The 26,657-nt window shown below is 39.9% G+C and overlaps 1 protein-coding gene across 1 annotated transcript in view; it reads right to left on the bottom strand.

Annotated features, from left to right (window-relative positions):
* LOC103597606 (zinc finger protein 112-like) overlaps positions 1–25,088 on the bottom strand; it is a gene marked incomplete at its 3' end in the record, with an annotated part of 32,085 nt that extends 6,997 nt beyond the window's left edge. The window contains exons 1-5 of the mRNA XM_008581472.1: positions 25,034–25,088; positions 12,590–12,740; positions 11,640–11,684; positions 8,976–9,102; positions 5,718–5,813 (exon numbers count right to left, since the gene is read on the bottom strand). Of these exons, the coding sequence (XP_008579694.1) occupies positions 5,718–5,813; positions 8,976–9,102; positions 11,640–11,654 (238 nt within the window). The remainder of the gene's footprint in view (positions 1–5,717; positions 5,814–8,975; positions 9,103–11,639; positions 11,685–12,589; positions 12,741–25,033) is intronic.
* Between the last annotated feature and the right edge of the window lie 1,569 nt (positions 25,089–26,657).

Below are 26,657 nucleotides of genomic sequence, written 5' to 3'. Positions count from 1 at the left end.
TAATAGTTAGCCATAATGAAATGCAAGAAGAAATCTTAGTTTATGTTTTCTTTTCCTCTTCCGCTTTAATAGAAGCTACTCAAGAACAGGCAACCCAGGCTGTGATTAACCTACATTCTTACTATGCTTTTAGAGTAAGAGAAACTAAGGCAATTTTGTGCACACTACAAGACAAAGTAACAATAATATTTTCATCACAGACTAATACTTAAGCTGCTCTGCTGGCTACTCTCTTAACCACACCTGAGGCTTACCTCTCTTTGAGTATATTCAACCTTTAGGGTACTTTCTGTCTGCCTCCACTTCTCTCCCTACATTCAGGTAGAACTGAATGAGTTCTATCTTCTAATATCCACATTAATAATGGTTCCAACATGCAACTCCACACCACAAAGCTATCACTTTAGAGCCATAGTTTTAACTCAGTCCACAGGGAGAAACATATCATGTATGAAAAACAAGAACAGGATTGTGTAGGGTGGGGAGAGAGGAAGTGAAACGCAGAAAACAAAGACTACCCTTGACAGTGTAGCAGAAAATTGGCAAGCCTATCACAGCCTGAGATCAGATGTCAGAAACTATCAATACAAATGATCAAAAAACTTGTCTAAAAGTTATAAGAAAAAAGTCATTAAGCATATGTGTAATTTTAAAAAGTCTGTCACATTTTATTAGCAACATACCATTTTATTGATATCTTCTTTGTAACTGTAGTAAATGTAAATGTAGTAATTTTTCTATTAAAAAGAAAATTATAGCAAAGAATTATAATGCTAGATCAACAACTGACTGGCACATATAAGACATTACAAAATATTTATGAAAGGTTGCAGTGAAAAGTTAGCAAAATTTCAGCAACTATTAACACAGTGATGCTTGATATCAAATTAAGCCATAAAGAAATTAAAATTAAAAAGAAAACAGCTAAGAACAGTTGTCTGAGACCTATTGATAAAAATAAGAAGTTTCTGGGCCAGCTCGGTGTTGCACTGGAGAGTGCACTGCTTGGGAGCGCGGCGGCGCTCCCGCCGAGGGTTCGGATCCCATGTGGAGACCGGTTCCTGCGCATTGGCTGAGCGCGGTGCGGGCGCAACACCGAGGGTTGCAATACCGTTGCCGGTCCCTGGTACGGGCGCGACACCGAGGGTTGCGATCCCGTTACCAGTCAGTAAAAAAGACAAAAAGGAAAAAATAAATAAATAAATAAGAAGTTTCTTTGTTCTGTGCCAGATAACCATACCCTAAAAGAAGCAGAATTAAAGATGAGGGATTCTTAGAAGGAATTTCTCTTAGAAAAACACCAACTTCTACTTGGCTGTTCCTCTTTTCACTGGAGGGAGTGACATTCAACTTGGGACAAAGAAGGAGATCAGAGTAGAAGGAACCATACCTGTGAGAGATTGTCTAAAGATAATACTGGAGAAATCTGGCCCACCAATAGACTCATGGCATGTATAGAAAAATGGATTAGTGCCACCAAGCTAGGGAAGTTTCACCACTGTAAGAGCTTAATATAAGTTCTGGAAATACTTTGGTCTTAATAGAAGAGAAAGTTCCTCTGCTGGGTTTCCTAAAGGTGCCCTCAGGACACTAGAAGAGTCATCAGAATTAGATGAACTGTGCCACTTTGGTGTGTGTGTGTGTGTGTGTGCACATGCATGCCCGTACACATCCAAGTTGCTTCTGGTAATAAGTATGCGGAAGTTTCTCTCTAGTAGTTAAGAGAGGTAAAAATCTCACAAGACACCTCTGGGTGGATTTGAGGTCTCAGGTCATGACCCTGCCACCTGCCTTGGAGTTTGTCATTCTGTCCTAGCTTTCTAAGAGCCTGAACAGTACACAGAGATATAAACTGGGAATGAGAACTGAGATACGTTTAGCACTCCTTCAGAAAGAAGAAAACTTGGGCCACAAAGATTTGCTAACGAGAACATGAAAGTGTACCCCTGGCCAGAGGGAGTACTCCCTCTCTGTGGCACACCGCCAAAGATTGTACGTCGTGCTCAGTGACGCAGAGAGCTGCTGCTTTCTAGTCTCCTCCTGTGGAGAAAATCAAACTTGCCAAATATTTTCCTAAAAAGTTTAGTGGATTCAGACCTAGATGAAACCAGCAAATTACCAAAAGGAAACAAGAAAAAGCAAGATGATTTTCAGGAAGTACCTTATTACTTGAAAGATGGAGAGATTACTAAAAGTAAGAATCTAGTTAATGAAGTGGTTTTTATAATTAGAGATGACACTGAACAGAAACAATTTGCTTTGGGAAAAACAGAAAATCCTGGAAGCCCTTGGTTTGTATATCAGTGATGTCTGCTCCACACCTGGCCCTGTGGACCAGACAGAAACTTCTCTTTCCATCCCTGTTTGGAGTTTCAAATTGCATCAGCAGCAACCGAAGGTATAGTGCTGGTGAACCATCATCTTTCAGAGCCCCTGGGGACCTTGATGCCTCAACTTAGCAAGGGCTGAGTACTGTGCTCTTCAGGTGCAGGTTGCTGACTCTGCACTTCTGACAGAATTAACTAGTCAATTCCATGAAAACAGACTTTGTTTGCTTATGTGGACTGACAAGTTGGCTTTATGTAGACATTGATTACAGATCATGTTGTACTATATGTAAAATTATTTTTCCTATCACTTTCCAAATAGAAGACAAAATTTAATGACTGTACTTCTGATTACACATAACAGGGTATTGGTGGATGTTGAAATTTGGAACATATGGCCTATGACAGCATGAGAACATTAATGGTGGGGAATCATTTAGTGAGGTCTAAAGTCAATTTAGTAAATTGAGACATGCAATAAAAAAACAGGATAGAAAATATCAGAGGTGCATTGCATGTCAGGGAATCACTGTATGAAATACTTGTTTCAGATATGCAGACATGCACACATACACAGGTCTGCACAGGGTTACATCACATACCGAGGGTCATGGCTCTCAAAAAGTATGAAAACCACTAGTCTAAATAGTTAAGGAAGGTATAAAGTTCTTAAACGATCAATTACAAGGCTCAAATTGAAAGCTCAAATGTCGAAGCTTGTAAAAATATCAATAGGTAAGTTTGCATCTCATGGTTTCATGCCTACCTGAACTGTGGATTCAAAATACAAGGAATAAGTTACCACTTGAAATACATTCTTTCTCTCCCCCAGGATGTAGGAAGTATGAGAATGCAACTTCCTTTCTCAGGTTGCAATGTTCACCAGTTGAAATTTATACACTAGATCTTGACAAGAGTGAAGGTTTGAAAATGCTCTAAAATCTACATGAACAGTTGGTTATTTAACAGCTGACCTGTGGGGAATAAAGATGAAGAAATAACATATCCCAGTTTTGAATAGGGGATGTACAAAATGATGGGTGCCACACTTCATTACTTTTGTTTCTCTCATCCTGAATCTTCCTTGCTGGCACAGGAAAAGAGAAGCAAGGATGTCGTAGAGCTAGGGCTGGATCTGGAGCTCACAGACCCCTCAAGCCCATTGTCCAGACTGGGTTACAAACACTTCACATGCAAGTTTAGAAGCTAGGTAACAGGAAGAAGGTTCTTGGAGCCATGGTTGAAGAAATAATAGGCTTTATTCAGCACACACACATCTAAGAGCTAGGCAGTCCAAAGAGAAACTGAGCAGCTGCCAGCAAAGTAAACGTGCTCTATTTTTAGATGTGAGCTCTGCCCAGCCACTGCTCCACACACTGAAGAACACACAAGAATAGCAACAAACTAAAAAGATACATGGCTGTGCATGCGCACTAACTCTACTCCCACACATCTTGTTTACAAAGAATGTGCTGCACCACCCCCAACCGGACCTGAGGTGAGGGGGCCTGACTAAACTACTCTATTTTCCTCACAGATGTGGATGCTAACTTTGGAAGAGATGGATGGGCTGCAACTTGGAAAATCTTGCAAGGAAATGGATAGTTTAGAAGCTGTTATGTGTTGGCATCTTCTCTTTCCTAGTGTAAATGCAAATAGAGCTGTTTCTTCTAGGGTGGACCTGCCAACAGAGTGGTTAAAAGAACCCTCATTTTAAAAATGTTGCTTTGCCCAAGTGAGTCAAGTCAGCTGCTGCTGGTTGCAGGAAAGCCAACAGGGGATAATCATGCTTATTTTGGTTACAACTCCAAAATTAAAGTAAGGTGTGGTTTTAACTCTCTAAATCTCTGAGTTGCTAGGTAATTCATTCCAGAGAAATAAAAACACCAGTACGCGAGGAAATTTGGATTGGGGTTTTTATTGCTATAATGTCTGTATTTGTTTTAAAAAAAAAAGGAAAAGAAATAAGCTAAAGCCCATGAATTGGGAAATGGCTAAATCATGCATGTTATATCCACATATTAAAATATTATACAGCCATGACAAAAAAATAAAATAGTTATACTCTTAGCCATGATGAAAAACATAAAAGAGTTTAACCTCAGACTGGGAGGGATTTCCCCAAGGTATCAAGAAAAGAGAAAAATTAGTATATTAAACATAATGTACATGATCAAGTTTTTACATTAATAGAAGGTATTTAAACATGTCAGTATATGTAAAAAAATTAAATAAGATATTTTTAAAGGTTTCATTATATTTCTACTGATGGTATCAGGCAGGGAGATTGGCACCTATAGCCTCTGCCTGTTTTGGTACAGCCCAGGAGCTAAGAATAGTTTTTATATTTTTAAAGTGCTGTAAGAAAAACAAAGAATATGTGACAAAGACCACATGTGGCCAGCAAAGCTTAAAATATCTACCCTCTAGTCCTTCAGAGAAAAAGTTTGTTGATTTCTGCTCTCAAGAGTGCACTGCACCATGTATGATTTGAATCTTAACTGAGATAGAAACAAAAAATTATAGAAGTGAATTAATTTGTTTTGAGATTTTCTACTGACTCTTTTTCTACCCAGGAGCATTCTTAGCTATACAGTTTTGACAGTGGCTTTCGATGTCAGAGTTGTGAAGACTCAAGAAACATTACCGAAACATTTGGACTCACATAAATGTCCAACTTGAAAGTTGTACTTCAAGACTGTGGCTATGTCAAGACACTGTTTAGGTGTTAAATGATGGAAGAGAGGAGAGGACAGAATGGGAAGATAAGAAGCTGGGCATATGAAGATAGGAGTGTCTCACTTGAAAATGCTTCATGACAAAGGTCAGTTATAATAGTGGCATTGATCATCTTTGATACTTTAGTTGATTTACTATTTTTATCTCTTAAGAATAAAGGCCACCTATCTATGAATACCCAAGGGTAGCTAAACAGGTAGGATAGGCATTCATCAGTTGACATCAGATGACAACATTCTAGAGTATCCCTCAATTATACTGACTTATTCTATACCTATTAGCTGTCTGAAGGTGGATAGAAGACAGCAAAGACCATGCATCTATTAATCAATTCATTCATTCAAGGTAGAGAGAAAAGCAAGTCAAGGAACCTGATGCAGAAGCATAATTGACAGGTCGGATGGGCAGCAATGGGGCAGTGCAGCTGGAACAGACTGACTAAGCAAAAACAAGCACTAGTGGGTGACAATGGAAAACTAGAGAGGGTTGAGGGGACAGATACCTTAGGGCCTAATAGGCTACTTTCAGTACTTTAAATTTACTCTGTTAAATGGGGAAACCCTGGAGAGTTTAAGCAGAGAAGGGACATGTTCTGTCTTGAGTTTTAGAAGGGGCTCTCTGGCTGCTGGGTTCCTGATGCACAGGTCTCACCTGAACACCTGTCTCTTTGAGTTTCTGTCTCCACCATCAAAAGCTTTTCTTCTCTCTCCAACTGGGATATCAGGTCTGGTTTGAAAGGCTGATGTGCTGTAACAAAAGGCAAGGAGAGCAAAAGTTTTAAAGTTTGATGACATCCAATTTGTCCCACTTTGTCAAAACTAGACAAAAAGTTACATTTAGACAATTGTGGCTCTCCCCCATGTCCCTTCTACCTTATTACCTCCCACATACTATAAATTAACTTCATGATTTTCTCATTACTCCTTCTTTCCTGTGTTACATATTCTTATAAAGGTAAGTGGATATACATATATTCGCTTATTTTCCCTTTTTTCTTACATGAATTGTAGTATACTATTGATGCTGTTTTGCACTTGGCTATCTTTAGGGAAAATTCCTAAAAATGGATTGCTGGAAAAGGGTAAATACATAGTTTTGTTAGATAGTGTCAAATTCCCCTCCTTAGTAGTTGTATCATTTTGCATTACTTTCAGTGTATAAGAGTATTTTATTCCCCACAGATTTGCTAAAAATAGTACAGTGTTAAGTTTTAATTTTTACCAATCTCATGGGCGAGAAATGGTATTTCAGTATAATTTTAATTAACATTTCAATTTTGAATGAAACTGAACATTGGTTAATATGTATATATATTTATATGTATGTGTGCATGTATATGAACATATGTGTATATATGTACACATGTACATGTACACATGCACACACACATATACCTCCTAGCTCTATACCCTGAGATCAAGAAACAAAGATACCACACTGGCAATGGCCATACACAGCATACACAAGACCCTGGTATTAAATATCCTTCCCCAGTAAAGGAAATGGATGATTCCAAGGCTGGGGGTCTATCACGATAAAGACAAGATAAGGCAAGAATCATTAAATGTTAAATCTATAGGGAAAAACTTGTGTTGCCCTACAATTATAAGGGGTAAAAAGCAGTAATTACACAGTGGAGAAACCAAGGGGACATCGCGACTGGGTAATCAAAATTAGCATCACCTGTGAGGAACAGATGACCATCAGGTGCCTCCAGATGTGATAACCTCAAGAGGACACATTCCACCTACGTAGTGTTCCCATCTAAATGGATCATCTGAATCTTATTATGAGAAAACATTAGGGATGTTCTATTAAAAATAGGGGGAGACATAAGTATCCTTCAAAAATGTCACTGTCATAAAAGATAAAGAAATGCTGTGGAAATTTTCCAAATTAAAGGAGGCTAAGGAGATAGGACAACCAGACTAGACTCTAGACTAGATCCTGCTCTTTTTTTTAATTTAATTTATTTTATTTTTTTGTTTCTTTTTTCTCTTTTTTTAATTTCCTTTTTTTTTTTCTTTAGTAGATCCTGTTCTAGAGGGAGAAAAATATGCTTTCAGGAATATAATTGGCTTTATGAATAAAATTTGAGCATAAATGATAGATTAAAGTACAGTATTATATTGTACTAGAGATATGTAAAAGAACATTCCTATTTCTTCAAAATAGACTGTGCAGTAAAGGATTAATCTTGCCCAAAGAAAGGTCTGGCCTTTGCCCAGTGCTCCTGGGAGGTGATCTCTGAGTCCCTGAAATTTCATGTCTGATAGGAGCACGTCTTCTCTTTACCTGGAGGCCTTTGGCCATGCCAGATAGTTAAAAAATATGATTTATGGTGGGGGTTTTGAGCTTAACCTCGAGAGGGGCTGATTATCTAAGGTCAGCCACACAGGTGGTCAAACATATCTATATAATCAAGCCCCGATAAAAGCTCTGGACACCAACACTTGGGTAAGCCTCTCTGGTTGGCAATACTCTGTATTGTCACACATCATTGCTAGGAAGAGTTAATGCTGTCCACAACTCCACTGGGAGACAACTGGAAGCTTCAAGCCTGGAGCACTCCTGGATTCTGCCCCATGGGCCTCTTCCCTTAGCTGATTTTAATCTGCTTCTTTCCCTGTAACCATGAGGATAACAGCTTTCAGTGAGTTCTGTGAGTCCTTCTAGCAAATTACTGAGCCTGAGAGTGATCTTGGGGATTCCTGAACTCTGTATATACACTGAAATACTTAGAGAGAAAAGGCTATGGGTGTATGTAAATTACCCTGAAATGGTTCAGGAAAAAATATTACAAATATACTTCTATTTTCATATACATACATAAATATATACGGAGAGAGAAAGAACATGAACCTAAATGATAAAGCAAATGGGGTAAAATGTTACTATAAGTGAACCTAAGTAAAAGCTATATGGGTGTTCCTGTCCTTTTACTTTTGCAAATTTTCTGTAAGTTTTTTTTTTTAATTATTAATTTAAGAATATTCATGAGATACAAAGCTGATTGTCCCCACTCCTGCTCATGACGTGGGGGCCAGATTCATACTGGGAACATACCCATTACCAGAAATTACTTTTGTACCCTTTGTTCCCTCCCAATTATCCCCCAATCTCCCTCCCCTTCCCCCTCTCCCCTCAACTCCTTTTTGTAGCCCTAGGATTGTTCCCTCCCTCTGTTGGATCACTGCATTACTGTGGTCTTTCTTTCCTGCCTTCCTTTCTCTCTTAACTCCCACATATGAGTGAGCACATGTGGTATTTATCCCTCTGTGCTTTGCTTGTTTCACTCAACATAAGTTTCTCCAGGCTCATCCATGTTGCTGCAAATGGGAGTATTTCATTCTTTTTTATGGCAGAGTAGTATTCCATAGTGTATGTATACCACAGTTTCCTTATCCAATCATCCATTGATGGACATTTAGGTTGGTTCCATATCTTGGCTACTGTAAACAGAGCTGCGATAAACATGGGCATGCAGGTATCTCTTTGACATGACAATTTCCATTCCTCTGGATATATACCCAGAAGAGGGATTGCTGGATCATATGTAAGTTTGATATTATTTATAAATACACTGTGAAAGAAAAAAAAGTACCTTTGAAAAGTCAAATTAATAAACAGGTACTAGTATCCTGAGAAACAAAAAATCTGGAGCAACTTAACTGATTTCATGACAAACCAGAGGAGTAGAACCACAATTTGCGAATTGACAGTTCAAAGGGCAGACTTTTGCCCAGGGACAACCATCAGAAACATCTTGTCTGTGTTGCACAGGGATTATTAGGACACAGGTTCCCAAGCTCAGAAAATGATTTCAGGAGTCCCAGAGCTTCAAACAATTGAGCACACAAAAACACTCCAGGAGGCTGCTGTTCAGTTACAATGGGCACCTGTCCTCACCCACTAAGAGCAGGTTCCTGAAGTTCTCCAGCATCACGTCTCGGTACAACTTCCTCTGGGCAGAGTCCAGCAGCCCCTGCTCCTCCTGGGTGAAGACCACAGCCACATCCTTGAATGTCACCATCTCCTACAATATCAAACATACTCAGACTGTGCTTATGGAAGAGGGACAGCGCTGAGAAAGTGTAAAGGATGGAAAGCTGCTCTGGATTCTGAGGCACTCAAATTTAAGTAGCTGCCTTCTGTACTGCTAATTCCATTTACCAAAAGTGCCACAAGAAAAGAAAACCTTGCATTTTATGTTGCTGCCTTTTGTTAGCACTCCTTTAGGTAAGTCAGTCCCTAGAACTCTGTTGTATCCTGGGCTAATTTTTTTTTTTTTCTGGTAGCCAGCTGGTAGGGGGATCCGAACACTTGACCTTCTGGGCTACTAATATTTTAAATTATATTATTAATATCGTTTGCCCCAGAAAAGCTTTAGTTCTGACAGTGTCTGGTGGTGTCTATTTCCCCTCTTTTACATACACACTCCACTTCCTTAATTTGCCAGACTTACAGGACATCAGTCGCTCAGTCACCCTTACTGCTTAAGAATGTAGTTCATGCTCACTGGGGACTGCAGTGTTTATGGGGTTGTAGTTATGCTACAGCTCTTGAGCCTGACTGCCTGTGCTCACATCTAGATGCTCTGACCTATGCTAGATGTGTGAACTTGGACAAGTTTCTTATCCTCTCATTTGTATGTTGCTGACACCTATACCACAGGGTCCTAGTAATAAAATGAGTGACTCTATGTAAAACATTTAGGAACAGTGACTGGCATACAGTAAGTACCCAATAAATGTAAACTATCACTGTTAATATTATCATCATGTCTTTCATCCTATTTCAGGGTTGCATAGTAATTCAAGGAACTAACAATCCAAAACATAATGAACTTATCCAGTCAATGCACACTTACTTTGTTTTTGATTACCTATAGTAAGCAATGTTGCAAAAAAACACCCTTTACATAGACCTTAGCCTCTGGAACTCTGTTGATTATATCCTCAAAATAAATACCAAAACGTAAAAAAATGGCAATATTGAAGAAGAATAATGACCTTTAAAGTTTTGAAATCATAATAGCAGGCATCTCACTTAAAAAACACTTCTCCCATTTAGTCTCCCTCCAAGAAAGTATAAATCCTATACCTGTTCAACACTGGAGATGAATACTTTTTAAAAAAACCCTTGATAGTCTCTGAAGTAAATTTTAGAAAGTAAAAACCAATTTTTTAGTTGATTAGTAAATAAAGTTCTTAAAAGTTGATCAAAGTTGATTAGTAATAAAGATCATTCTCTTTTCATATATTTGCTGTTCATCTCTATTTCTTGTTTTGTAATAATACTCATTTTGAGGATACTGAAATGTTCTCTTCCATGTACATTGTAAATACTTTTCATTCTACTTTGCTATTGTCTTGTAATTTTTTGCTGTAGAGGAATTTAGAATTTTTAAATGAAGACCTGTTCAACTCTACATTTGTTCTGGCTGGGGTTCTAAGCATCACAACCTCAGCTCTGAATGGAGAACTCAGTTCTGAATGGAGAACTCTGGATTGGTTTTGTTTGCTTTTTTGTATGTCTTTCCAACCAAATGGTATGCCTGATACTCTTGACCCAGAAGGCAACAGTTTTGGAGTTGGCTGGACACTTGTCTTCCTGTATGAACATGAACCTGTTATCTTCATAGTAACGGTGCAAATGAGTCCAACGTCCTCCTCAGGCAGTCACTCAGAGCCATGAACAAAGTGATGGATGGAAAGTGCCTGCATATCCTACAGTATGTCTAAAAATTTTAAATTATGTACCTGTATTGCTCTAATAAATTAATATATGAGTAATAAAAACACATAAAGACACAAAAACATACATAGACAAACACATAGAAAATTTCAGGTATTGGGAAAAAAGAATCTAGCTCTTCTTGTATGAAAACATCTGTTTTTTTCTGATTTTAGCTTCAGTATGATCCTGTTAGACAAAACCACGTTTTAGGTATTCTTTTTACAAAGAACCTGAGGCATCACTTAAGGAAAAAATATATATATATTCTTAGTTTTGAGTTCCTAGAACATTCAGGACAAATAATATCAGAATTCTCTCAGAATTGCTTTTTCAGTAAAGATTATATGTAGGAACACTGACACTGCAATGTAAAACTTCCAGAATCCTCAGGCTCTTAAAAGCTTAGGAACAGGGAATGATTTAAAGAAAAGGGGGTTGGGAGTAACAGCAGTTCACTGAAATAATATTAGATGATAAAAATTACGTGCTATTATTTTACATGGGGAAAAAGCAATTCAAACTTGTATCTATTATTGCAAGTATAGTTAAAAATGCATATAAAAAATGACCATGGAAAAAAACCTGATTTGTAAGCCAGGTAACAATATGCAGAATTTTTTTATATTTAGTCTCATCTACATTATTATTTGTGATATAAAAATGATAATAAATTAAAAACAAAGGAAAATTTTAAAAGGGACAAAAACAAAAACATAAATGGTATTAAATGCCTGTTGTCATACTTTACCTTTGGCAAAGAAGGAGAAAAAAATGTGTCCACTCACCAAGAAATGAGGTAACATGTTAAATGACAGAAATGAAAAATCAACTCACCTGGAATTTGGTCATTTTCTTCTTTTTCTAGGGAAAGGCAGAGACCTGAGAAGGCAGAACAAGGTAACAGGAAAGAAACCATGAGAGAAAGGGAAATGTATCTTTGTGTAAATCAGAAAAAGGTGTCCCTTCCACCAACAGATGTGGCCACACACATTCGCAAAGGAGCAGGCAGTGTGGGCTGGATTCCAGCTACCGCTCAGCTATCCAGGCAGGGTTCTCTAGTGCCTCAAACAGCCTACTTGGCTGTACCCAGCAGCCCTCACACACCTCACACCTCACACACCACACACCTCGCTCATTCCTGGGAAATGTGAGGAAGGAGAGGCAGGGGAATGTATTAGTTAAAAGTGGACCCTGGGGACAAGATGCCTGTGTTCAAAACCTGGTGCTACTATATACTTGCTGAGTAACTACGGTTAAATTCATTAACCTTTCTATGCTTCAATTCTGTCATTTGCAAAATTAGGATCATAACAATGCCAACATTATAGGATTGTTAGGATTCTATGTGTGAGTAGAGGAAAGCTACTATAACTATACCAGGGTTCTCTGTTTCCTTGCAGCTGCAGAGATGCGGATACTGTTCTGCATAATAAAACTGGACCTGAAAATGTATTTTATAATACATCTGGATGGCAGAGATTATTGCTCTATTCAGGGAAAGTCACCCTTAACTTCTGGAATGTCTGTAACTCTAGCTTCTTACCTTGTTGCCCCAGTATACCATTTGTTTAGACATCGAGATCACCTTTATAAAAAGTTTAGTGGCTTGTAAATATTCTTCCCAAAGCCAGAGGAGGGTGAATGGTACATCCTGCTTTCCACAGGATATAACAAAAGACCAGTTAAATCTGTGATGCTACTATATTTCTGATGTTAAACAAAAAAATGTCATCCTCTGTCTCAATTCCACAAAATCACACTAGTGATAAGAACATCTAACTCACAGCGTTGTTTGTGGGGTTAAATGTGCTCATCTGTGTAAAGCAGCTCGACGCTTGGCCCTCGGGAGGATGTGGAGACCAGCAGTTTAATTTCGTGGGTTCTCCCTCAAGGTCTGTTACCTTATTTACGTTTCTTAGGCATCTTCAAGGCCATCTGCAGAAGAGAAAAAACTCAAAAAAGAAGAAAAACTAATAATGAGTTGTGGATAGAACAGAGCCTTCTGGTGCCACCTTGGAGGGAAGTCTGCTGCTCTAGCAGGGCACCCGCCTCCACCCAAGTACCTGCCCACATGGGCCACTGCTATAGAATGCAGTTACCAAGGAATGTATGCACGACTACCAAGAACAAGTATTAACTTGGCTGAATAATCAGCAGTGAAAGAACTGATTTTTCTTTCACTTAGAAAGTACTGATTTTTCTTTCACTTATCCAATATTTATGGATCACCTGCTAAAAGGGATACAGTTTCCAGATAGATGCCAGAGTAGAGTATGCACAGAGGTCCTTAGGGAGAACATGGAAGGGGCCCCCAAGCCCACACTTGATGAGGGAGAGGGATGGATGGGCTCAATGGAGAAAATGGGGCCTGATATTAGTCCTGGAGGATGACTGACATGTATCAGCCACTCAGAGAGGAGAGTCATCAGAACACTGAAACAGAGGGAGAGTCAGAGGGTACCTGGGGCAAAAGAGGAAGCAGAAAATGTGTTGAAAAGTCAAAAGCCAAATCATGTGCTTTAGAGGAACTGCATCACTTAATCCTCACAATGACCAAAGAGTTAGGACAATTTGTAATTCCTTTTTGCAGCTGAAGATACTGAGGCATCAAGATTTTAAGTTACTTGCTCATAATTATCCATTTAGCCAGCAGAGCAGCCAGGGATTATTAGCCAGAGTCTGTGTTCTCAGTTACTAGGGCAGGGGCTCTTAATCTGCCAGCTCACTGGTATCAGTGGAGACTTTTAAAAATAACATCAATGCCGAGGCCCCAGTCCAGGATCCATAAATAAGGAAGAATTTTTATGAGATTCCCCCCCAGGTGTAGAGTTTGCAGAGAGAGTTGTGAACCACAGACCATGAGATGAATAGAGGCATTTTGCAAGCTGAGTCCATGCAATTAACCACTAGACCATTATGCCTCTCTAGGGAACTGCCAGAGAATACACAGGCCAGGAGCAGAGCAGGGTCTGGGACCCAGGCCCCTTGATTCCCAGCTCCTCATTTCTTCCTATTGTAAGATGCTTCTGGAGCTGTCACTAAGAAGAAAGAACAGCAACATGTGCTGTGGATTCCTTTGCAGGGACATACCTCAGTGTGAAGACAGACTTCCAGTTTAGACCTGCTTGATCAGCTTTATCAAACAGGGACTCACTAATCATCCAAGGGACTTTGAGAATTCAAAATAAAAGCCAATTCGAGTTCTGGTCAAGATGGTGGAATAGATGGTCCCCAGCATCACTCTCTCCCACAAATTACATTTTTATAGTTGTAAATTGGTTGATCTCAGCCAAGCTGGGGCCACTGGAGCTCAAGGGAAGAGGAGGAGAGACCTACAGAGTTCATGAAGGTGGGAGAAACCATGATGAGAGAAAGAAAAAACTGCTCTGAGGGTTTCGTGCTGTGGCTGCTTTAAAGCTGGAGCTGATGAGCACATGGAGCAGGAGCTGGCAGAAGCCCGAGCAGTGCCCTTCAGATGGAGTTACTTGGAGGTGGCAGGGGAGAAGAGGGCCTTGGTGGCCTCCAGGACAGCAAGAACACTAATAGGGTTCCCGTGGACCCACGCAGGAGCGAGGAGCCAGAACACTGAAAAAAGGGAGCCATTCAGAGGCCAGTGAGTCATCACCAGGGATCGGCGCATGGGAAGCATTTGGAGCATGGGCAGTGTGGGAGACAGGCTCACCAGGAGAACACAAGGACACAGCAAGGACAGCCAACCCACCCCCCAATCAGCGCAGAACCACTCAGAGGAGACTGATCAGGAATGCAGAATTGCATGGGGTACAGTTTGATGAAAAAACTCAGGCCCAGATCAAAACTCAGGCCCAGATCAGAGTTTCTACACAACCCAGATCCACTGGGTCTCTGGAGAGCCGGAAGTACCTATAAGGTCAACCATTAAACCCTGAGCTGCACAAAAAGCCTTCCCTAGGGAAACAGCAGCAAAGCAGCAATTTATCGTATAACTTCGTATAATGTATGCTATACGAAGTTATTACGACTCCTGGATTCTGCCCCTGAGGAGCCAGAACAGCTGAAAAATGGGAGCCATTCAGAGGCTGGTGAGTCAACGCAAGGGACTGGTGCAGAGCCCATCCCATGAGAAATGTTTGGAGCACAGGTGGTGGGAGAGACAGGCCCACCAGGAGAACACTGGGGCACAGCAAGGACAGCTGATCTGCCCCTTATTCAATGCAGGACCACTCAGAGGAGACTGGTTGGGAATGCAGAATTGCATGGGATACAGTCGGATGAAAAAATTCAGGCCCCAGATCAGAGATACTATACAACCCAGGTGCACTGAGTCTCTGGAGAGCCGGAAGTACCTATAAGGTCAACCATTAAACCCTGAGCTGCACAAAAAGCCTTCCCTAGGGAAACAGCAGCAAAGCAGCAATTTAGCTCAACCACACAGCTCAAGTACTGGTTCCCACAGGAAGTTCCTCCGTTTTAGAAGTAAGCAAAGGACAAAATTTAGTTCCGGCCCAGGCACACCACCAGCATCTTGGGGACTGCCTGGGAACCAGAGGCTTGAAGCTGGTGACCAGACACCACTCCCACATCCAGGTACACTGTGCCAGCGCCTCAGGGCTCACCCATGGACCAAAAGCATTGAGAAGGGGACTGAACCCGCCCCTCCCCCACAACCAGGCACACCAGGCCAGTGCCTTGGGGCCTGCGCAGGGACCCCAGGCATGGAGCCAGGGAACAGACCCCCCGTCCTATAACCAGGCACACCATGCCAGAAGCTCAGGGCCCACCCAGGGACCCAAGGCATGGACAAAGGGACCGCACCCCCCTCCCACTACTAGGCACACCACGCCAGCACCTCATGGTCCACCCAGTGACCTGAGGCATGGATCTGGGGACTGGACCCCCCCACCCAGAACCAGGCACACTGCCAGCACCTTGTGCTCCTGCCCGGGGGCCCAGGGCATGGAGCCAGGGGCCCGGGGCATGGAGCCAGGGACCAGACCTCCCTCCTACAACCAGGCACACCACGCCAGTGCCTCAGGGCCTGCCCTGGGACCAGAGTCATGGAGAAGGGGACCGGACCCCCCTCCCACAACCAGGCACACTGTGCCAGCGCATCAGGGCCCGCTGGGTGACTCAAGGCATGGAGCTGGGGACCGGACCCCCCCCCACAACTAGGCACACTGCGACGTCTCAGGGCCCGAACAGGGACCCAAGCATGGAGAAGGAGACCAGACAACCCTCCCACAACCAGGCACACCAAGCCAGCACCTCGGGGCCCACCCGGGGACCCAAGGCATTGAGAAGGGGACTAGACTCCACTCCCACATCCAGGCACACCACATCAGCACCTCCGGGCCTGCCTGGGGACCCAAGGCATGGAGCCAGGGACCACACACACCCCACAACCAGCATACCACCAGTGCCAAGGAGCATGCCAAAAACATCACCTCCATATGAGTGGCCCACCACAGCCACCACAATAACCATGGCTGCCTCAAAAGCAGCTAGATTCCACATGCAGATGATCCGCCAACCACTGGAATGCATTGACACAAGAAGATTCACCAGCAGAGATCAAGAAAAGAAGAGGATGTCTCTTTCCACAAAACCCATTTCAAAGTGACAGAAGGAGCATCTGCTCTATGATAATATTGGGGGACCTGATCACAGCTTTCAGCATTGGACACCTCATCTAGGAAACAAATCAACAGAGTAACCATTATTCTTTCAGAAGGAGAGAAGAAATCTAGGGTAATTAGAAGGGGGAGAGGGGAGGGGGGGGATGGGGAGAGATTGGACAAGAAGCATAAAGAATAATTACAATTTGTAACAATATGTATGCTAGTAATATTGATTTGATCAACATGTCTCAATGTTAAACCCAAAAAATATGTATAAACAATTTTGATTCAATAAAAATAAAAGGCAATTCTTGTTAAATATACATCTAAACAGTGGCCATCCTACAGAATATTCTTCTTTCTTCATATATTTGATAGAGTTAAAGTCTGATTATGTTTCTTTCTTGGTTAAAACATGTGCATGACTGCCCAATGCCTTTAGGATAAGGTCTAGATTCTTGGCAAGCCACACACAGGGAAACCTTCTACGTCCGTCTGCACATTTTCTCTGAAAACCCTCTCTTCCCTGTAATCTCCAGTTGTGTAAATCCTTTGATCTCACACAAAAACCTCCAGGTCCCTGCGTGTATTGTTTCTTCTTTCTTCCTTTTTCACCTAGATCAGGGGTCGGCTTTTTTTTTGCGGGGGGGGGGGGGCAAAAAAAGCTAGATAATCCAGGATCATCTTTCCATTTCAGGATCCTTAACTTGATCACATTTGCAAAGACCCTTTTGCCATATAAGGTACTAATCCCAGGTTCCAGGGATTAGGACAGGGACATCTTTTTTTTTTGGGGGGGGGGGGGGGACAAAAAAAGTGAGTATTTTAGCCTTTGCAGGTTGTATGCTATCTCTGTCAAATACTGTTGTGTTTCTTTTTACAATGTTTCTAAGGTAAAAACCATTCTTAGCTAGGGAGCAAGAGGAGACACACACAAACAAGACATGGGCAGTAGTTTGCCCATCCCTATCCTAGATCTTTTTAGTTTTTAATACTCAGCTTGTATGTTCCCTGCTCCACGATACCTTTAAACAGGTTTGCTACAGCCTTATCATCTCCTAAAACCCTCTTTGCCAGACTAATAAAAGCAGAGTGTTCTGGCTAAGAGCCCAGGCTATGTAATCAAGCTGCCAAGCTTCAATCCCGACTCTGGCATTTACGGGCAGAGTAAACTTTTGCAAGTTAATTAACCTCTTAATGCCTCTGTTTTTTAATCTGTAAAATGGAAATAAAAGTAGGGTTGTTATGAAGAATAAATGAGTTTAATGCATCAAAGCATTAGAAAGTTGCTGTGGTTCATAATAAACACCCAATAAATGTTAGTTATTGTTAGTAACATGCTCATTATTGTAACTATGAAATAAATACAGAAGCTACACATTAGTCCCAGTTTGTTTCTAAGTATATTCATTTTAGGCCAGTAATTACCAATAGGTGTACATCACCCTTTGAACATTCTGAAAAAGCTAGCGGCTTCAGCATCCCATCAAAACTGATTAGAGACAAGATTGTTTATTTCTCCCACATCCATTTTCAGGAAATTTGGATACAATCTCATTGAGTTGAAGGTCCCTACTTCCTGCTGCCTGTTGGAAAGCCGCACCAACCACAACTAGGTACTGAATAATTCCTCTCTGCTAATCCCTGTGCTTGGCAATAAGCACACTGAGAACTTGGCACAATCCCTACTACATAGAAATCTGCAGCTGAGTGGAACAGACAGATCAGAAACAAGCAGCAAAAGCATCAGTGAATTCAAAGACAGCTCAAGGGAAAAGATCAAAACCAAAGCACATGAAAATAACGTGTACTCTGTTGTTTTTTGACAGTGTTCTAGACATGTCAATGAGGTCAAGTTGGTTAATAGCTTTGTTCAGGTCTTTTGTATCCTTACCGGTTTTCAGTCGCCTTGTTGTATTGATTACTGAGAAAAGAGTGTTGAGATCTCCACACATAACTGCGTGTCAAAACTCAGAATTCGGGGCCGGCCCGTGGCTCACTCAGGAGAGTGTGGTGCTGATAACACCAAGGCCACAGGTTCGGATCCCACATAGGGATGGCCGGTTAGCTCACTGGGTGAGCGTGGTGCTGACAACACCAAGTCAAGGGTTAAGATCCCCTTACCAGTCATCTTTTAAAACAAACAAACAAACAAAAAACCCTCAGAATTGTACACCAAAAAGAATAAACTCTACTGTATGTAAGTTAAACAGTAAATGTTAAAAAATTAAATGAGGCTGTTCTACAGGTACGTGTAAAACTTTTAAGTACATAATAATCACCTGGAATCTCCTGTAAAAATGAAGATCCTTGGTCTCACCCCCTCAAAATTCTAAATGAGTTGGTTTGGGACTGGATTCAAGGATCTGCCCTCGTATGGAGCTTCCAGGTTATAATGCAGCTTGAAAGCAGCCAGAGAAAAACAATGCATTGCCTATGGGGGTATAATGATTTGAATGAATCCAGATTCCTCATTAAAAACCACAGGAGTGGCACAGTACTTTTAAAGTGGTGAAAGAAAAGAACTGTCAATGCAGAATTGTATACTTTGGACATAGTACAGAAAAATATCATCCAGGAATGAAGGTGGAATAAAGATATTCTCAGATGAACTAAGAGAATTCATAGCCAGCAGCCTTGCTCTAAAAGGATTGCTAAAGGAAATTCTTCACACAGAAGAGAAATGATAGCAGAAAGGAGAAAACATTAGGAAAGAAGAAGAAACAAGAGAATAATAAATATCTGGGAAAGTATGACATAATTCTTCTCTAGAGTTCTTTAAAATATGTTTTACTGTTGGAAGCAAAAATTATAACACTGATGGGGTTTTCAGGGTATATACATGTAGTATATGACAACTAAAGTATAAATATAATGCATTATTTTTCTCTGGCTGCTTGCAAGTTTCTTTCTTTGTCTTTACTTTTCAGAAGTTTGATTATGACATGTCTGGGCTTGGACCACTTTGAGTTTATCCTGTTTGGGATTTGCTTATCTTTTTAAAAGACACCTAAAAGGTACATCATAAGATACTAGAAAAGAAAAGCAAAATAAACCCAAATCAAGCAAAAGAAAGGAAATAATAGAGGTAACAGTAGAAATCAATGAAGTTGAAAATAGATATATAATAGAGAAAAATAAATGAAACCAAAAGTTTGGGTTTTTTGTTTGTTTTGAAGTCAATAACATTGAAAGACTGGCAAAAAATGAAAGAGAGGTTTTTATTCTCTCTTTTATAATGTCTAACACACATTAAAGGAATAATAAGATAATCCTATGAACAATTTTATGCACACAAATTAAAAAACTTAGATGAGATAGACCAATTCCTTGAAAATTATAAAATTCCAGAAAATACACAAGATGAAATAATGTGAATAGTTATGAAATTGAATTCATTGTTAAAAGTCTTCCAAATATATAGTCTTTAAGCTAAATAGTTCCACTGGTAAATTCTAACGAACATTTAAAGAAAAAATAAACCTAATTTTTCTACATAATCTCTTCCTGAAAATATAAGAGGAGGGAATGCTTTCCAACTCATGTTATGATGCCAGAATTATTCTGATGCCACACAAAAACAGTACAACAAAAAGAAACTACAGACCAATATCCCTCATGAACATAATTGCAAAAATCTTCAACAAAATATTAGCAAATCAAATCAAACAATGGGGCTGGCCAGTTAGCTCAGTTGGTTAGAGCGCAGCTTTCTAACACCAAGGTCATGGGTTTAGATCCCCATATCCACCAGCTGCCCCTAAAACAAAACAAAACAAAACACAAACACCAGATCAAACAATATATTAAGAAAACAGTATAAATTAATCAACCTAATCCACTATGTTAACAGTCTAAGAAGAATCTTATCAATTGATGCAGAAAAAACATTTGACAAAATACAACATCCATCTGTAACAAATCTTTCACAAAATAAAAATAGAAGAGGACTTATAAAAATGCTTTCCCCTATTATCAGAAACGAGACAGAAATGTCCACTCTCACCACTCCTATTCAACACTGTACTGGAAATCAGCCAGTGCAGTGAGGCAAGAAAAAGCAATGAAAGACATACAGATTAAAAAGGAAGAAATAAAACTGACTCTACTCACATGCATCATAATTGTCTGTGTGGAAAATCCCAAGAAACCTACCAAAAACCAAAAATCAGAACTTCTCCTAAGTTTTACAGTCATAGAATACAAGGTCAACACATAAAAATATATACTAACAATTTGTGACTGGAAACCAAAATTTAAAAATAAAACAATTTTCAATAGCTCCCAAAGAATATATGCTGTTAGATTTAGAAATAAGTCTAACAAAACATGTATACAATATGTGTGCAGAAAACCACGGAACATGGATGCAAGAAATTAAAGAATACTTAAATAAATAGAGAAACATACTGTATTCATGAATTGGAAAACTCAACACAGTAAAGATAGATTTATAGATTTAATACAATGCCAGTCAAAATCCCAGCTGAATTTTTTGTAGATATAGGCAAGCTGGTTCCATAATGTACATGGAAAGACAAAGAAACTGGAATAGCTAAGACAATATGGGAATAATTTTTAAAAAGAATAAAGTTGGAGGAATCAAACTATCCATTTTTAAGACTTACCATCAAGCTACAGTGATTAAGATAGCTTGGTACTGGTAAAGAGATATATATTTAGATCAATTTTAACAGCAGGCAATACAGAAATAAACCCAAACAGTGTTAGGATAGTTGGTCATTTTCATGTAAAGAAATAAACTTCAACCTAACACTCTCATATTTTAAAGAAGTTAATTCAAAATGGATCACAGATTTAAACGTAAAATGTAAAACTATAAAACTTCTAGAAGAAAACATAACAGAAAATCTTCACGAATGAGGGTTAGGCAAAGAGTTCTTAGACGTGACAGCAAAAGTACAATTCATAAAAGAAAACATTGATAAATCAGACTTCATTAAAACTAAAAACTTTTGCTCTGCAAAAGACTGCTAAGAGAATGAAAAGACAAGCTACAGGTTGAGAAGAATGAAAAGAGAAGCTACAGAATGAGAAGAAATATATGCGAATCACATATCTAATGGATAACTTGTATCCAGAATATATAAATAGCTCTCAAAATCAACAATAGGGAAAACACAACCCAATTGAAATTGGGAAAAATACATAAAAAGACATCTCAGCAAAGAAGATATAAAGATGGCAAACAAGCAGAAGACAAGACGTATCTGCCAAACATCATTAGCCACCAGGAAAATGTAAAGTCAGAATGCAATACCAATATACACCTATTAGAATGTCTAAAACAAAAAAAGAAATACAGATGATACTAAGTGCTGATTAAAATGTAGAGCAACTGGAACTTTTATACATCATTAATGGTAATGCAAAATGGTACAGACACTCTGAAGAACAGTTTGGCAGTTGCTTATAGTTAAACATACACTTTCCACATGACCCGCAAACCCATACCTGCGTATATCCCCTAGATAAATAAGCATAAAAACCCATACATGAATGTTTACGTCAGTTCTATTCATAAATGCCAAAAACTGGAAAAAAAAAAAAACTCAACAGGTGAATGGATAAACTGTGGTATATCCATAAAATGAAAGATTAACAACCAATAAACAGAAATGAAGTACTGACACATACAAGTTGGATGAATGTCAAAGGCAATTTGCTGAGTGAAAGAATCTAGTCTTAAAAGGTTACATACAGTATCAGTTCATCTTTATGACATTCTCAAAAGACAAAACAACAGGATTTTAGTGGTTATGGTAGCTGCCAGTGATTATAGGTGTGGTGAGGATTAGTTATTAGTGAAACCAGGCAGGGAGTTTTTTGGGGTGATGGAACTGTTCTGTACATGATTATGGTAGTGATTATACAAATCTACACGTTAGAATTAATAGAATTGTACACCAAAAGGAAAAAATAGTCAATGTATGATAGTTTTTAAAAAGATGTTTCCTCATCTGTAAAATGAGGGTAATAAAAGGTTATGAGAAATAAGTTAATATATGTAAATCATTGGAAACACTGCCTCAGTTACAAGGCACAGTCTATAAGTGTTATTACTATGATTTCTAACAATTTGTTTCTTAGGAAATTTGTTTTAGATCATCAAAATATAACCAATAATTGCTCATCAACGCTTCAGTACTCTGAAAAAGGTGGTGGATTCTATAGCCTACCTATATTAAATGAGATGACCTAATTCCAATTTCAGGAATTCTGCACTGCAAGCCACTGATGTTATTAGCTGTCTGTTGAGTAGCTACTCTAACCACAGACCTTTACCAAATTTATGCTGCATGCTGACCAAGCAGAGAAAAACATGACATAGTCCCTGCAAAAGAAGAATTTTCATTGTATGGAAACAGAAAAAGAAACAAAGAGCTGTAAGACATAGGCAAGTCAAACTGTATATGGAAAACAAAATTCATCGAAATTCACCTCTCCAAAGTGCAACTCTGTCATGTCCCCTAGCTTTCTCAAGTAAGTACCATTCTGTAAGCTGCAAAGAATGAAAACCTTAGAATAGCTGCTAACGTCTCCATTGTTTGGTCTTGGATATAAACAATTTATGAGAATCAATGTTTGATAATGATGACACAATATCTTACTAACTCAGTGTTGGGGATTTGCTTTAAAGTACAGAAACAAAAAAATTGGAGGAGGTTGGTACAAGACTGGCAAATGGGAAAGGGGGAGGGAGAAGGGGGGGTTAGGAAGAAACTGGTAAAGGGCCACAAAAAATGTTTACATTGTGTAACAATAAAATTTTTAAAAAACCAAAAAAACCAAGACTGGCAAATGTTAACAAGGGTTGAATTTGGGTGATGGTTCCACAAAATTACTGTATTTTATTCTTACTACATTTGGCTATGGTTACAAATTTCCACAGTAAAAATTTAATAAAAAAATAAAACCGATGAAACATACTTTGTAAAACTTAGGTAAAAATCAAGAATAAATCTACTGATCAGGAAAACATTAAAATACTAATATTGTTAAATACCAGCTCAGCCTTAACCAGTTGTGTGACCTGGGATAAACAACTTATACTCTGTCTCAGCTTCCTCACCTTTAAAATGGTAACGACAGTACCCCCCGCCCCCATAGGGCTCTTGTGAGAATTAAATATGTTAATTCATATCAAACTCTTAGAATAACATGTAGCACTAAATGTCTAAATACTATCTTTATTATTTATGCCCAAGTACTCCCCCATCCCTTCCTGCATTTATTCAACAAATATCAGGGCATCTTCTAGCAGAATTTGCCAGTGAGTGAAAGAAATATCTTCTCCCTGAGAGGAGAGGACATAGGAGAAAGAAAGATGCTAAATTCTACTCGAGTGACTCTGTTGCCAGAAGTCAAAGGGTCATTTTGTTCTTCTCCCACCAGCCTTTTTCAAGAAGTCAAGGCTGGGAATGAAAGGAAGCTGGGAGAAATCACAACTTCTTCAGAACTCCCGCATAAACTATAGTGGACAGTCCAGACAACAGAGTGACCCTCTCCTAAAACAAACAAACAAACAAAAAACAAAAACATTATCCAGAGGAATGGAAATCATCAAGTCGAAGGTATACCTGTTCTCCATTGTTCATTGCAGCATTCTGTACAATAGCTAAGACTTGGAACCAGCCCAAATGCCCATCATCAGATGAGTGGATACGGAAAATGTGGTTTATCTACACAATGGAACACTACTCTGCTATACAAAAGAATGAAATGCTACCATTTGCAACAACATGAGAGAATTATATTAAGTGAAACTAGTCAGCCACAGAAAGAGAAATATCACATGTTCTCACTTATTTGTGGGAGCTAAAAATAAATAAATAAATACACAAATAACCTGGGGGGTGGGGGAGGGAAGAAGACACAACAATTACAATTCCTTGAAGTTGATACGACAAGCAAACAGAAAGGACATTGTTGGGTGGGAGGGGGGAGAGGGAGGAGGGAGGGAGGTTTCGATAATGGGCCACAATAATCAACCACATTGTATATTGACAAAATAAAACTAAAAAAAAAAGTAAAATTAAAAAAATAAATAAAACATTACGAATCCAGGTACAGAGAAGGGCCAGGGACACTGCTGCTGGAGCACTGACCCTACCCTGGGTTCATAGAAGCTTTCAGGGAACTGAGTGCTTCTCAGAAAACTTAAAAGCCCTTATAACAAGAGACCCATCTTGTACCACACGTTCTGTCTTTTTATTTAACTCTCAAAATAACTCTTAGGAAGGTACTAACACCGTTTTAAAGATGAAACGGAGGCAAAGAGATTAAGATGAAAGCCTGATATTACTTCCAGGAAGTGGCAGAGCCGGCTGAACTGGCTGGTGGACAGGAAAAGGGCTGAGGGAAAAAAGAACCCAGGAGGCCCTCAATCCCCGCGATGTACGACCCTGGGGCTGGCCCTAAGCCGGGGACGCGCCCACGCCCCACACTTGAGAAAGCTCATTCAAAGGGAATGCAAACCCCGCCCTTCGTCGTAGGCGGATTCTCTTCCCCAATGTCGAAAGCCTGGTTGCTGTTTTTTTTCCCCCACAGCGAAACTAAGAAAGATCGGTGCGGGCGCCCGCAGAGGGACACCGGGAGGGGAAGGCTCACCTTTCTGAGAGGAACGAAGGCCGCGGCCTCACGTACCTGCTGCGGAAGTGGCTCTGCCTACAGGGACCTCCTGGACTACGCTTCCCAGAATTCCCGACGGGAGCAGGGACGCTGCCTCAGCCTTCTGCAGCGGAAGTCGTCAGACTACACCGGGTTCCCAGACTACATTTCCCAGAATTCCCAACCAACTCCTCGTCTTCCTAGGGCGGAAGTGCCGGACGCTACACTGAGAGCTTGGGTTGTATTTCACAACTTGCAGGTTTGGGACGAATTTTGTAACTGAGCCTTCCTGGACCCGAAATGCTTCCAAACACGGAGAGCAGTGATATATATATGTATATGTATATGCTTCCCCATTTTCTCCTGCATACTTCGCATTAAAGGTGCCTTTCCTGCTGCGTGAATGTGCCTGATCTTGTGGATCTTCTGGACTGCAATTCCGGAACCTCCTGCAGAGCAGCCCTTCCCGCAAGTCGGCTCTTTCTCTTTCGGATAGTCAGTATTTGGATAGTCTCTATTCTTTTTTAGATAGTCAGCCTGAACTAATGCTATACTCATAGTCGAGCTCAGTCGTCCCCACCCCTCCCCTTTTTTTAATTGAAAATTTTTTCTTTCAAACGTGACAAACATACATACACCCAGATAAACTCAACCAAAGCAAACTCGATCTACCTGCTTATTACCTACCTATTCCAAGAAAATACCCCATAAAGGAGGAAATGGAAGAGCTTGAAATACGAAAAAAGAAAGAAAAAGAAAAACATTATAAAAAGGAAGTGATGTGTGGGCTAAAAATGTATGTACTGAAAGGAAATTGGGCTGACCTGCACTGGGCACCGAATTTAAGGAGTACAGGATCTCAACCTTACTTTCACTGGATTGTCTTTTATATTCCAATTGGTCATGGATGCGTCTAGAACACTGACTATGCTACTACTACCTACCATCAAGTGCTCTTTCCAAAATCCACAAGAATGGACGTGGATGCCAAGAATCCACACAAAAAAAAACAGATGCAACCATTGATCAGGACTTAAATCAGAAGCAGCAAATGTCTCCCACCTTTCCTTGGTTTTAACTGGTGATTAGGAATTGTTGGTCTTTTTTTTTTTTTTTTTTTTTTTTCTTTTTGTCTGCTTACAGGCAGGTGCAATACATGTTGCTGACTTTCTTCCTCCTATAAATACAGTACTATGTTTACCTGTAGTCAGAAAACCCAGGTTCAAGTCTGACCCCCTTATTTTCCATCTTTTTTATTTTTTATTTTTTTGTCCTTTTTGAGACCAGCCGCACCACGCTCAGTCAGTGAGCACTGTGAGCGCACGGGTCATCCCTATATAGGATCCGAACCCGCAGCGGGAGCGCTGCTGCGCTCCCAGCGCAGTACTCTCCCGAGTACGCCATGGGCTCAGCCCAGGAAATGTGGGTCTTAAGACAAATGGAAGGGATGTATTGATAGAGACAAAGTTTTTAATATGGGAAGTAATAAATCCTTTATAAAATCTTGAAGTTTTTCTTCTTTGAGCTTGTAAGACCATATAACCTATTTTCACCCTGCTCTTGATATCATAAATAGTATAAGTTGTCTTAAGAAAGACAGGATGATTCAGGGAGGATAATGGAT

Source organism: Galeopterus variegatus, unplaced genomic scaffold, assembly GCF_000696425.1.
Source record: "Galeopterus variegatus unplaced genomic scaffold, G_variegatus-3.0.2 Scaffold2360, whole genome shotgun sequence".
Taxonomy (NCBI): Eukaryota; Metazoa; Chordata; class Mammalia; order Dermoptera; family Cynocephalidae; genus Galeopterus; species Galeopterus variegatus.
The sequence above is the reverse complement of the archived record's forward strand: the minus strand, read 5'-3'. Positions and strand labels throughout refer to the sequence as shown.